At 40.9% G+C, this 14,089-nt stretch overlaps 1 protein-coding gene across 3 annotated transcripts in view; it reads right to left on the bottom strand.

Moving 5' to 3' along the window:
* EPSTI1 (epithelial stromal interaction 1) overlaps positions 1-14,089 on the bottom strand; it is a 94,178-nt gene that overhangs the window by 52,490 nt on the left and 27,599 nt on the right. For all 3 annotated transcript variants that reach the window (XM_019529865.1, XM_019529864.1, XM_019529863.1), the window contains exons 4-5: positions 8,201-8,274; positions 7,536-7,619 (exon numbers count right to left, since the gene is read on the bottom strand). In XM_019529865.1, coding sequence (XP_019385410.1) covers positions 7,536-7,619; positions 8,201-8,274 — 158 coding nt within the window. The remainder of the gene's footprint in view (positions 1-7,535; positions 7,620-8,200; positions 8,275-14,089) is intronic.

Below are 14,089 nucleotides of genomic sequence, written 5' to 3' on the forward strand. Positions count from 1 at the left end.
GAGCCCAGCTGACTTCCTGCCCTTTGGGCAGGGGGCTGGACTCGATGATCTCCCGAGGTCCCTTCCAGCCCTAGTGTCTGTGTGAAATCTGTGTGAAACTTCCTGTCCCTGGGGGAGGGGGCTGGACTTGAAGATCTTCCGAGGTCCCTTCCAGCCCTAATGTCTATGAAATGTCTACGAAAAACTGGCGCTACCTTGAAGATAGGGCTAGAACTGAAACAAGCTGTGGTAATGAAGGCACATATGTTGAAACACATTAGCAGAGAGGCATGAAGAAAATCTGTAAATTGCCTGGCTTTAGCTAATACTAAAACAACTTGCTCAAGCTAAAATATTCTAGTAACACAACAAAATCACTGTCTACAAGGTTTTATCAGACAAAATTCCATTTTATTCTTTACATTAAAAAAAGAGTTCCTATCATGAAAAGTGGATTATATGCAAATAGCGTTGTGTCATGTACTACCTTTTTACTTCAACTGTTTTGCATCGTTTTTACACTTAGCTAATTTTGAACTAGATGCTGAAGTACTAATGGAATGATTTTAAGACTAGGGGCCAGACAATGTCTGCACAAGAAGCTGGTTCTGTGAAAGACCATGGGGATCCTCCCTTCTCCTGATCAGAACCTGAAGAGGGATAGAGACAGGGACACCCTGTTCTTCCCTCCAATGGCAAAATCAGGAGAGAGGGTGGATTCTACTTTCCATCTCTGAATAAAGATTACTTTTTGCATTAATAGGAGGGAGAGGATGAAATTGAGTAATATCCCATGCAGAGGCTGTGTCCATAAATAGTAACATTGATTTATGAGGCATCATCCTTACATATCAAATTAAATGAGTTGTACATCTCAACACAGCTATCACATATTATTTTGTAGATCTTTGCGGTTCACATTTGTTGGGGAAGTAGCTTTCCAGCTGTGAAAGTTTCAGTACCCCTGCTGACAAAACTGACTAGCTATTATCTCCTTTCAAACTGTCATATGGTTTATTTTTTATTGAATGAATAATGCCTTTGATCAAAAGAAGGATGCCCATCAAACAGGAAAAAGGGCTTGTGATTTTTCAGGCAAAGACATGCACCTAGTTAATGTTCTGCAGGTGCAGTAGGCAATCAATCTAGCTTCTGGCTGGATTAGCTATCATTTGCAAAAAAAACCCCACAAAAACTGTTCCATAGATAATCAGGGCCAAAACCTGGCCCTACTAAACTAGTCAAATTTCTGCAGAATTGGAAAGCTTGTTCCTTTCATTATTTCCCTCTCTATCCCTATGCCTCAATTTTCTTCAGCTCTGAGCAGTGATTTATTTGCAGCCAGGCTGAGGTTGCCAGGTGCAAAAAGCCAAATCAACACCTTTTGATGGCCTTGTTGAGTGCTGCAGATCTTTTCTACTAAACAACACTGGTTATTCAGTATGTTAATATGTTATTTCAATCAAAATCCCTGCTGGCTCCAAGGTCGCTACAAAAAACACAGATTAGTTCCAATTTTTTTAGAGATCCCTTTGATGCCTCTTTATAGATTTTCACTTGCTTTATAAATATAAATTTAATACTAGTAAATAAACAAATTTGTATGGCTAAGATATTTGCCATGATACTGCATTTTCAAAAGAAACTGCTATTTAGACTTTACTGTCTACACCCCTATAAACATTTTATGCACTGTGGATTTGAAGGCAAGAAAATTTAAGAGTAGGAAAACAGAACTGCTACATCAATATCTTTTCTAGTCATAACTGTAATTATAGCAGTCTTGAAACATTCCACTTGTCCAGTTACCATGGGCAAATAATATCTATTTAATGTGTAAATAAAGTATAATTAATTTTTGCCCTCCCTCCCCATTTTCATCCATGCTCATACTGTGCATGAGTGTTCACAACCACCTTTTAAGACTGTAGTGCCAGCTGTTTAAAGCTATCACGAGTTACTGCATGTGGGCAGTTCCCTGTCAGTGTCCACACCTCTAGCATAGTGGTTCGCAACCTTTTTCTTATTGTGTACCCCCTTCCAGATTTACCAGCTGCCCGCATAGCATACATTTTATATTTTGACCTCTTAAATGCGAATTATTATCATAATGAAAATTAAATTTTCCTTTATACAATTTCTCCCATATACCCCCCAGAGATACCCCCGTATATGTACCACGGTTTGGGAACCCCTGCTCTACAGGGTTCTAGGCAGGGCTAAGCCCCAATAGACAGTTGTGGGATCAGGTAAAAGCCATGGTAAAAGTCAAAATAAGACGTGTTTACTGTGGGATATAAAAACAACCAATTAACACAAGAATTTCCAAAGCAGCCTTTAATCATTAGTGTTTTTAGTTTCTATGTGGGGGATTATTCCATATAATTGCTCATCTTCATCACACAACTGTACCTCTATGAATTTCCTACTGTCAGGAGATCCCACGTCTTTATGTTATCTTCTGAACTAGTTGCTGCCTTGTCTCCAACAATAAAAAAGTATGAAAGTTCCCTCAGCTGCCATATGTTATCGTCACAAAGACTAGAAGCATCTCAGAAGAAGAATCTATAGACAAGCAGTGTGTGTGAAATAAGTGGAGGATTTGGTAATGAACTCTTGTTGGTATCATGTGGGTGATGCTGAAAGAGAAGGTACGGTATTACTCTTTTTGGCTGACTTCATACAGAGGCTGTGCTAATCAAGTATTAACTGTAACATGGTTATATTAGAAGACAAAGGGGTCTGTAGCATCCATAGTTTTAGGGTGTCTTCATTCTTTGAGGAGAGGAGCGGCAAATTCAAAAGAGTTGGCAGGCTGGATTCAGATTACGGGACTTTTCTCAGGCCAGACAACCAACCTCTAAATCTGGTCCACAGCGCTTTTCCCTGAGACTGCCAGGACCTCTGCATCAGTGCTGACAACCAAAGAGTTACTCAAGCTCCATTGCCACAGTTGCTGGAGCCACAGTGGGCACACCTACATGAGACACAACTTCGCACTAGCACAGTTTACTGTGAAGTAAGCATGTGCATCTACACATGCACATGCTTACTTCACAGTTAAACCTCCCTAATCCTGAGTTAATTTGCTACCTCAAAATGTAAGTAGCAAATTTACTTGGGGATTAGTAAAAGCACTGTAGACTCATGTAGATGCCTGACCAGAAACAAAGGGCTTCACCAAAGGATCCTGGGTGGGGACTGTGTTCCCCGGCCCGGGCAGCAGGTTGCTCCAAGCCCCCTGCTCCTGGATTGCAATTGAGGAGCAGAGGCTGGGGGACTCTTATCTGCCAGACTAAGTCCCGCAGTCATGGGGCTCCAGCAGGAGACAGCCCCCCAGAGCCAGGAGACAGCTGTCTCCTGGCCCTGTGCTCCCAGCCAGCCCCTGAGCTAGCACCCAGGGGGAGCCTGGAGCTCCCCCGGGTAGGTGCCCATTACAGGGCTGCAGGGAATGGTGTAAATCTGCTTCTTAATCCCTGCATGTATAGATGCCTACCCAAAAACCCTTATTCCATAGTAAATGCATATGTAGATGCACCCAGTGTCAGGATATCCAGCACCCAGAGGGCAAATGCCACAATTTCAGTTACTAGTAGTGACCAAAATACACTGAATAAATTCTGTGGCAGTGTTCTCCTGGGTGCTGTCTACATTTACATTGCAGCTTCAGCAGCCATAATGACACCTTCTCCTTGGCTACTGGCAGCCACAACAAAAAGTCTTGAGGACCACATGACCCACCTACATGGGATGGATTTGGTTCATGAGCTATATGTTTAACAGCTGTTTCAGGAAATAGCTGATAGACTGAGTATACAGTCAAGAGCAGGGGTTCCCAAATTGTGTTATAAATGTCTCTGGAGGTATGCAAGATATCTCTGGGGGTTACACAGGAGAAATTGTGTAATAGCGGATTTAATTTTCATTATTATAATAATTGGCATTTACAGGATCAAAATAAGATTGAAGGGGTATATGATAACAAAAAGTTTGGGAACCTCTGCTATAAAGGCCCAAGTCTTGATTCTAATCACTCTATGACCATTTTAGATGTTGGAGGTGAGACAAAGCAGCAACAAGAGGCCAGGGTGTATAGCCAGGGTGAGCAGCTTTAACTGTCCTCATTGTGGTTCATAGTACAGGGGCATGACAGGAACATGACCACTTTACAATCTAGCAGTTGTGGCTAGGAGAGAGGTTATTTGATGATCAAGTCACAGTAGCCTCCACAGCAAGCAAGTTCTTAGGATCCTAAAAATGCAGCAGAAGCTCTGGACAACTACTTTGAAGATCTGCAAACCAAGAGCTTGTTACCATATAACAAGGTATACAATGCAATTATTCATGATTGAAGGAAAACAGAGGTAGGTTGAAAGGAGGATTTGCTATTTCCAAGCCAGACTTTCCATATGCAATAACATCAGTTCTGTTTTCTCTTTTATAAGTAGCCATTACATCCTGATTTGTACTATAATTTGAATGTTGTCATTTCATCTCCTAATTCCCTTAGTACTTAGTCTTTTGAAAAAAGCAGGTGGTAGCAAATGTTTCAGTCTATGTATAAGTTAAGGGCAAGTGAGAAAGCTAGTCTTTCTTCCACACCAGGGCCAAAGAAGGAGAAAAATTAGCCAAAATTTTCCAGGCTAGATACCTAAATATCTGGCAGAAGCTAAGGTTAAATTGGGAGGGTGGAAACAGGGGCTCATTTTTAATTTCAGCCCAAATGGCACAGCAGATTCAAAATGTTTCCCAGCTTTCCCACCAACACAAAGCCTTAATCTTTAACTTTCAGCAATTTATTATTTGAAAAGTCCTACTGCTCCACTCTGTAGCAGAAACTTTACATTTTGCAGAGGGTAGTTTTTTGTCAGAAATGTTCATTTTTGTGTTCTCTGAAAAAAATCCACTCCAAAAATTCCAAATGATAAGCATTTGCATTTTTTGTTTGCATATGTTAAGTAGAAACTTGCTACAATTTAACCACTAACTTGCTTTAATGAGTCCATCATCACTGAGTATATTGGGGATATCACTATATTGCTAGATGATGAACTTCGTACTTGGTTTGCTTTTTAAAAAATCTAGCAAGTTGCACAAAGAAAAGGTTGTATAGTCAAGCACTCAGAAGTTAGTGTGCCAGAATTAGAATTGCCTGTATAACTGTATTGTATTCTAATGGAGACATACAAGAGGTGCAGAGTCTTCAGTACCTCTATATAACACAATAAAGAAGGAATTCAGAGAAAAGCAACAGAGGATTATGAGATTGCAATTCAAGGAGTATACCTACACAATCTCATAACATTTTCCCACCCTGCTGCCTTGATGAACCTGGGTCATGTAGTTGAGGGGGCTACTGTCTGCATGACAAACATGTTATTTTTTGCAAAGTTGAGAAGTATTAAATGAATGAGGCTGGGAGACAGGAATAAAGGATAGTTTCAGGTGTTGGAGAGTTGGACACTGTCCTGGAAAACTGGATTCTATCCCTGCTTCTGCTTAGGAATCTAAGTGATACAAGAAAATGTCTTAAACTAAAATCTTGTTGACAGGTGGTTTCTAAGTTTTCTTTAATGTTTGTAAAATGGACAATTATATCCCTTCAATTCACAGGGGTGGTATGAAAATAGATTCATTATTATCTGTGAAACCCAGAAACTGGAATAATAAAAGCTAATGAGGAAGTTAATGGTTGTGCTCCAGAACAAAATTTGACAAGCATGCAATAAATATGGCATAGGGTCACACATTCCACGTACTGATAACAACATGCTCATTAAGCAAGCTCTGGACATTTTGTGCACTGAATGGGGTGGAGGCCCTATGGAGAACAACGTAATCCTTACTTGTAGTTAAATATAGTAGTAGCTAATAAGCATAAAGGGGCCAAATTAAAATTGCATTAGCAACCTTCCAGCACTTGTTAAATTGACGTGCTTTACTTTTGCAACCTTAGTATTATTTTTAGCATTTCCCCCCATGTCTGTGTACAGATATATAAACTACAGTGGTTCTCTACACACCTTACATGGAACAATATTTTCAATATAGGTTTGCATCTCAAGTAATAAAGAAGTTGGAGCCATACCACCTTTTTCTTTTGTATGGCAACTTAAAAAGCAACACTAATGGTCAATTTCTGTTTCACTTTGACTCTGTGACTTCACTTTATGACTTCCTTTGACAAAGAAGGAATCAAGACAAATGGAGATGAATCATGAAGTGCAGCAATTCAGTAGATGCCCCATTGTTTGGGTATCTTTTTTATTTTTGCATATTGGGGCCCTCTTTCATTTATCATTTGTGTAGCCAGTGTTCACAACAAAGATTGTTGTGGTGGTGTTTGCTGTGATCCATACATAAAATGCCATGATGGAATCAGGTGGTTGATCTATAGGGTCTTTAATCAGGTCTTGATTCTTGACAACTTGTGAGGTCCCGTCCAGCCCCTAATGTCTATGGGAGTGTGTAGATAAAATGGGGGGCCTAAACTGAAGCAGTAGATTTTTAAAAACACTGCTGCAATTTAGAGCCAATTAAGCCCCTGTGTTATGCACACACCAGACTTACCTGCCTCTCTGTGGTGGAGCAGTCCCTGGACTGCAGTGCGGGGTTGGAGGAGCCGGTGCTTCCCTCTGCAGCAGTGGTGGACACCCCCCCAGGTGGCACCCACCCACAGGCGCCCGGCTTGGGTGATCCCAGGGGGGGCACTGCAGCCATGGAGGGAAGCACTGGGCTCCTGTGCAGCTCAGGCGGGCAGGCAGGCTCTGGGGTTGGAGGCAGTGGGGGTGAGATCAGGCTTGCCACTTTTCTTGGGCAGAGCCTGCCTTCCTGGGCTACTGCCAGGCTGCCTGCAGGGCTGTGGAGGGCTGCCTGCAGGGCTGTGGAGCTGCACAGAGCCCAGTGCTGTAGGGGCAGCAAACTAAAACTCCTCAGAGAAGTTTTAGTTTGCTGTACCCCAAGTCATTTAAGGCACATTATGCCACTGAATTTCCTACAGGGGCTGGAATTAATGCGCAATACACTGCTGAGGCATGCAAACACCGACACTGTTAAGCGGTGGAAAAGCATTTAGCCCAATTTAAAGTGTCTTGCACACAGGCCCCTCATTTCATCTACACATGGCCTATAGTTCTATGAATCTATGAATTGTTTTTGCTTGTAGTCCTTCATTTGTCTTGTGGGGACAATTCCAACATTTTGAGATTTTAAGGTGCTGACCTGTAAGGTTCCTAAATTGAAAGCTGTACCTTGGGAGATTTGCAGATTTTCATCAATAGGCAAGTTTGAGTTTGTTATAACATCAGAGTCATAACAACAACACTCCACTCAGCACAGTCTACTTCCCTTCCACAGACATAGCAAGCTTGCAAGCAAATGAGAACACCAAATGTCAGTCCACATTTCATGTCATGGCATATTTGAAACTTGAAGATGTAGTTTTTCATCTTATCTGGTATAAAAGTATGAGCAATGCCATGGATCTTTCCCATAGGACTCAGTGAGGTAAAGCACTGCTGTTCCAAGGAATTATTATGGTTATTCAGAAGTCTTACCTTTTCTCTTTGAATTGCTTTCTTTTTCTGGATTTCAGCTTCTTCAGCCTCTCTCTTGATTCGTGCATATTCTTCTCTCTTAAGCTATATAGAATTAAAACATCCACAGAGATGGCATTACAGCTTGTTTTTTGATAATGTATGTCTTTCAGCCCTAAGTCCTGGTCCTGATGAAAATTACATAGAAAAACAAAAACCGACTGCCTGTATCTTACTGTAATTAGACAACAATGCCATGGACTATATAATAGCTCTACCATTAATTAACAGTAAGTTACCCAAGAATCTACACTGCTGAATGACAGTTTACAAAGGTCTATATATTTTATAATGGGAATAACACCTTGATCCCTCAAAGTCAGTTGTTATATTGATCGGTTCGTTAATGTTTATGCAGCATGTTGAAAAATACAGAAGAGTGCAATATACATGGCATTATTACTATCCTGGTTGCCATTTTATAAATGATCTGCAATATGATTTACTACATATTTATGGCTAAACTCCTCATTTTCTATGTTTTCAAGCTTTCATTTGACTCCCTTCTCAAGTTTCATGCCTTTCTTTTGTCACACAGCTGAGAATTCATTTTATAGTCATAATGAAACAGTGACATGAAACAGTCTTTCCTGAATTACACTGAAATCAGATTCATTCTTCCTGACCTTTTGCTGATATTTAGCTTGCATGAAGTTGATTTGTTGTTTTTGTCTTACTTCAGCCTCTGATATTCTTCCACCTAAAAATATAAATTACATTTTATATGTTAAAATATTTTAAACTCACAAGGTCTATCATTAAAGACACCATAATACAATAATTTAAATTATGCAAAAATAGGACCATTTTTATATTTATAACTGTTTAACATTAATTTATAGCTAAAAAGGTCTTTTTGACCATTTTGTACTGCTTCTACCAGCCTGGGTCTTATACAATACTGATAAATATCTCAAGTCCTGAGAGTTCATCATTTTATTTGGGTGATATTCTACCATCTAATAACATCTTGTCTTATAGATGAGTTTTCAGATGTTCAGCCCAGGTTTTCCTTTTGCTCAGTCAAAGTTATATATAAGCTTGGTCAAACAGCATCCATTTTATCGAGAAGTTTGTCACTGAGATTTTTCACTAGCTTTGTGTGAGCATTAACAAGGCATGCAAATCATTTAATACAAAACAGTTCTCTCCTTGTTAACAAAGGAGAAAAATCTCTATAACGAAATGCAATCAAAAGTTCAGTCAAGCTACCCTCATACAGCTCAGTAGAAGCAGGAGTTGTTTCCAGAGGTCTGGGCTTTTCAGTACCAATATCCAGCCTCAGGCTACGTAAAGCTTTGAGGACAGAGCACAGATCAGAAGCCCAACAGAACTTTACTCCTGCTGTACTATGAGAGAAGCAAAATAACTCATTTAATCCAATTGTTCTCAATTCTTCTTTTCCCTATCGAGTCCTCTATTTAGGAAAAGCAAACTTTTCTCCCCTAGTTCCTGTTTAGACACGTTAAGTATATATGAATTGTAATCCCATAATTATCTGTTGCTTTTCTCTGAATTTCATCTTTTCTATGGGCATGTCTACATGAGATGGCTACTGCACAGTTGTTACTGTGCAGTCATTTAGTACTTGCATAATAACCAAGCACTAAATGACTGAGCAGTAAGCGGAATTACTGCACAGTAGTGTCCCAGCACAGTTGCCTGGTAATGTTTACTGAGGAGTAGTTCATTACTACTATGCAGTAGTGTTGCATCACTGTTCATGCCGGGCAACGCTACTGTGCAGTAGTAATGTGCTGCTACACAGTAAGCATCTCATCTAGATACACCCTGTGTGTCTACACAGAGGTATTCAGGCCTTCATGCAATATTCCAGAAGTAGTTGCCTATAAAACACTAACACAACCATTACCCCCCTAGTAGGGGTAGAGATGCTAAGTCTCTGAAACTAGAAGGAGATATAAATGCATTCAATTCCCAGCAAAAACTCAAGGTGGTTTACAATAAAAGACAGACAGAAGACAAGAATACAGTGTGAAATAAAAGCACCTTAAGCAATATCCCAGCTTGGCTTGCTCAAATAGGAAAGTCTTCCAGTGAGGTCCAGGCCTCAGTGTTGGGGTCCTCAAAAGGGAGGGAATTCCAAAGCTGACGAGTAACTACTGAGAAACATCTCCCAAGTGATTTTATCAAGCAGTACTTCTGATGGTACTAGAAGTACAGGGATAGCAAACCCATGGCACATGTGGCACAGCTGCTTTGTTTACTTAGCACACAGCAGATCTGGCAGGGAGAATTATATCCCTCCCTGGCAGGGAGTACTTCTCAGATAAGGCAATGAAGAAGGAACGGGGCAGAGGGATGAAACTGGTACAGTAGCCAAAAAGGTTGGTCCTCACTGTAGTGGAAGGTTGCTCTTAGCAGTTCTTAGTGATTTTGATGGAGCACAAGGGAGAGGTTGGTTCCTTAGGGCCCAAGCTGTTTAGGTCTTTTTAGTCAAAACCAGCAACTTGAAAACTATTGGGAGCCAGTGCAGACTCTGAACCACTGAAGTTATGTGCTCCTACAGACCTATCCCCATCTGAAGGCAGGCCACTACATTCTGCACCAGCTGCAGCTTCCAAGAGGTCATCAAGACCTGCCCCAAATAGAGCACGCTGCAGTAGTCTAAACTCAAGGTTACAAAAGCATTGATGATGATGGCCAGCTCCAAGTCCCAAAAGAAACACACTCCTGGCCACTGCCACCATCTGAAATTCTATGTGCAACAGAGCATCCACAAGCACACCAAGGCTGCAAACTTGAGTCAGAAGGGGAGGCTGAACTCTATCAATGATGGATGTCCCAAACCCCCATCCTTGCTCCCATGCCTCCTCCCCCATCTCCCTACAAGCCAAGCAGTGTGCCCACCAGCACTACCACCTCTGTCTTGTCTGGATTCAGTTTCAGCTGGTTTACCCACTTCCAGCTGCCAACTGCAGTCAGGCCCTGGGAAAAGATCAAAACAGTTGGGCCTGGGGTAGATGAAAGAAAGTGATAGAATTAGGTGTCATCAGCATACTGATGAGATCTCATGCCAAATCTCTGCATTTTCTCACCCAGTATATTCATATACACATTAAACAAAAGAGGTGACAAGATGGAGCCATGGAGAATTCCACAGGAAGGATCCCAGGAGGGACAAGGAGCACTTGCCAAGTCACATAAAAGCTTTATCAGCCTGTCATGGTTTTCAGGAGTCAGAGCAGCAGTCAGACTAAATTGTCCTCAGCTGGCTCCTTGCTTGCATGGATGTGGCTGCCTGTTTATGCACTGTAGCCCTGTCAGTGCCTAGGATGCTCCAGGAAGATAGAGGACAGGTTCCTCTCTGTTTAGCTTTGGGCTACTGACTCAATGTTCTTCATTTCCCAGTTCCTAGTTTCCTTAGGTCCTGCTTAGGTCCTACTTAGGTCCCACCTTCTTTAGGTCCTGCTTCTTTGTTCCAAGTGTCTTAGGGCCTGATGATTTGTTCCTGGTTCCCTGTGCACTGGATCCTGCATCCTGGCTTCACCCTGGTCCCTGCTGACTCTCTGTTCCAGACTCTAGCCTTGAGTCTTTGTGTTCCAGACTGCCTTGCTGTGTCCTTGACTCTTTGTGCTCAAGACCCCATTCCAGACCCTTATTGTTTGACACCCATCTCCTAGTTTGTGACCTAGTTTGGCTATCATCTACATCCCAGCTCAGTCCAGGTATGGCTGCCTGCTCTATACTCCCTGCTAGTGACTGTAGTCTGGATCCCTGCTTCATATTCCTTATGCCCTTTGACTTGTGGATCTATCCAGGTTAACTACCTACAGACTTCACCCTCTTGACCCCCCTGTTCCTGCACCACTAGCTAATTGGGACCCTTGGTTCCCTTATCTTGCCTGCTTCTGATCTCCTGGATTATGACTGTCACATACATCCTGATGTATCCCTGGCAATGGTGAACTCTATCAATGGCTACTCAATGGTGCCCAATGGTGGCCACTATCTTGGGCACAGTTTCCTTTGTTCATCCAAGCAAAAATCATTGACCAATCCCACAAGTTCAGAGTGTGCTATACTCAGAATGAAAACCAACCTGACAAGTGACCAGGAATCCAGTCACATCCAGATGTATCTGGAGCTGCCAGAAAACCACCCATTCAAAAACCTTCCTCTAAAAAGGGAGCTTGGAAACAGGATAGATGCCTAGGTAGTCAATGTCAAGAAACTGTTTCTTGACTAGAGGCTGGACAATTTCAGATTTAAGAATGTTGGCACCTTACTCTCTTGGACAAAAGTATTAATAACCCTGCCAGCAATGGCGTTAGTCTATGGAGATACTTTCATACATAGGAATTTGAGAGACTCAAAAGCACACAAGCCAACATATTTATTGCATGTGAAAAGTAGTTGTCACATGAATGACCTACATAAACAGTTTTTTCCTCACTCTGAACATTTTACTGTTCTCTAACCATATTTCTAGCTTCTCTTGAGCCTTTTGTACAGGCAACCCCTGCTTAGTGCTCTTAATTGGTTCCTGAAAAACAGAGCATTAAGTGAAACAAGCATTAAATGAAACCAAAAGTATTTGACAACCCAAGTTGGTGACACAATTGTTCTTAATGACCCAAGATGGTGACTGCAAGTGTTATAATGAAACTTGCTGAGTGTTAAGTGAAATCAGGTATCAATTTTAAATGAGCGTTATAGTGAAATAGCACTAAGTGAAACAGCATTAAGCGGGGCTTATGTTTTTCCACGTCCTTCCTTGACGTCACTAACTCCTTGTATTGTAGTGTTATCTACGATTTTACACTTGCTCCCAGTTCTTTATGTTAAATATAACCACATGTATCGTCAATCTCCAAGGCAAACATTCTACTGGACATCAGCCACATCTCAATATATTACTGTTCATCATTACAGTTTGCTTAGAACCTTTCAACCAGTTTTCAATCTACTCAACAGTGCTCAGACCTAAGCCAGCTTGAATTAATTTTTCAAATAAGATTCTGTGGAACATTATATCAAAATGTTTTATTAATGTCAAAATATATTATGATTTGTGCATTTGCTTTATGTAATTTGATCAAAAAAGCAATCGAGTTTGTCAGGCACAATTTGTTCTTTGTACACCTGCTCTATTTATTGCTTAGAGTTCCATTATCTAAGGGTAAGGATGGAACTTCAATTATTTGTTCTTATCATCTCTCTACGGTACCTGAAATTACCTAGTACCTGAAAAGATTGGATTTCTGCCAGTCACACAAATATTGCTGATTTGAAATTCTCACAATATTTATTCAAAGTATAGGCAAAAAATGTTATAGAACTTCAGCTTAGAGAACTCTCCAGTGATTTGGGTATGGTATGGTCTCTTGAAAATGATTCACTCTCACAGAAAGATGCATTCAAAGAATTTTCATTACAACAAGCACCTACAGTTGTCACAGTAATGATACCGCTTGTATTCTCTCCTACCCTTAAGCCTCTTCAGACTCAGTAAATTTAGAGCTAAAGTTTTTTGCCTTTTAAGATGTTGAATATAATATGTATTTCTCACTAATCCTCAGTTGTCATTGGCATTGCAATCTGGTAAGTACCAGACCAGGTTAGAAGGGCAATGGGTAGTCCTCTAATGTCCCTTTCTATCACCATTCTTTCATCTTTCGTATTAATTCAACCTTGGGTTACTAGAGTTAGCTATTAGATGAGTGGTCTTTTTTTCCAGACTCCACAGTCCATTTTTACTGTTCATTCCCTTCCTCACCCCTCTATTTTATTCATATCCAGTTTTCCAATTCTGAAAGATTCTGTTCCAGTTTCATGTGATATTTTCCAGTTAGGCGAGTGTTGTAAAAATATTCCATAAAGAAGGTTAGATTGTGAAAGAATTAAAAAAAAGCAACCAAAATGATCAGGGGCATGGAGCAGTTGCCATTCCAGGAAACTAAAAAAGTTACAACTCTTTAGTTTGTCAAGGAGAAGGCTCATGGGGGAGGTCTATAATGATAGAGTCATGAAGGGTGTGAACCAAGTGAACAGGAAACTGTTTTTCACCAAATCTCATAATACTTGAACTAGGGGCCACCCACTAAAATTAATAGGGGACAGGTTGAAAACTAAGATAATGTACTTATTTATGCAATGCTTATTTAACTTGTGGAATTCATTGCCACAGGAGGTGGTAGAAGCAGATAGCACAGACAGTTCAAAAGGGGACACGATAAATTCATAATGGATAAATCTATTCATGGATATTGAACAGAATGGTTAGAGATGTTTTCTCTGGATACTAAACCAATAATGGTGGATGCTAGGGAGGGTATTGAATAAGGGATAGATCACTCCAGAGAGATCTTGTTCAGTACTCTTCCTCTATAGCAGTGGTCTCTAACCATTTTAAGTAGGAGATCACCTTTGGCATTTAAAGCAACTCAAGATCTACTATGCACTGCTATCACCTCCTGCCCCCCCCCCCCAAGCCTGCGTGGAGGGGTGGGTGGGCAGAAGGAAAGAAGGGGGAGCAAATCAAAGCAGAGGGA

This window comes from Crocodylus porosus, unplaced genomic scaffold (assembly GCF_001723895.1).
Source record: "Crocodylus porosus isolate Cpor-Errol unplaced genomic scaffold, CroPor_comp1, whole genome shotgun sequence".
Lineage (NCBI taxonomy): Eukaryota > Metazoa > Chordata > Crocodylia > Crocodylidae > Crocodylus > Crocodylus porosus.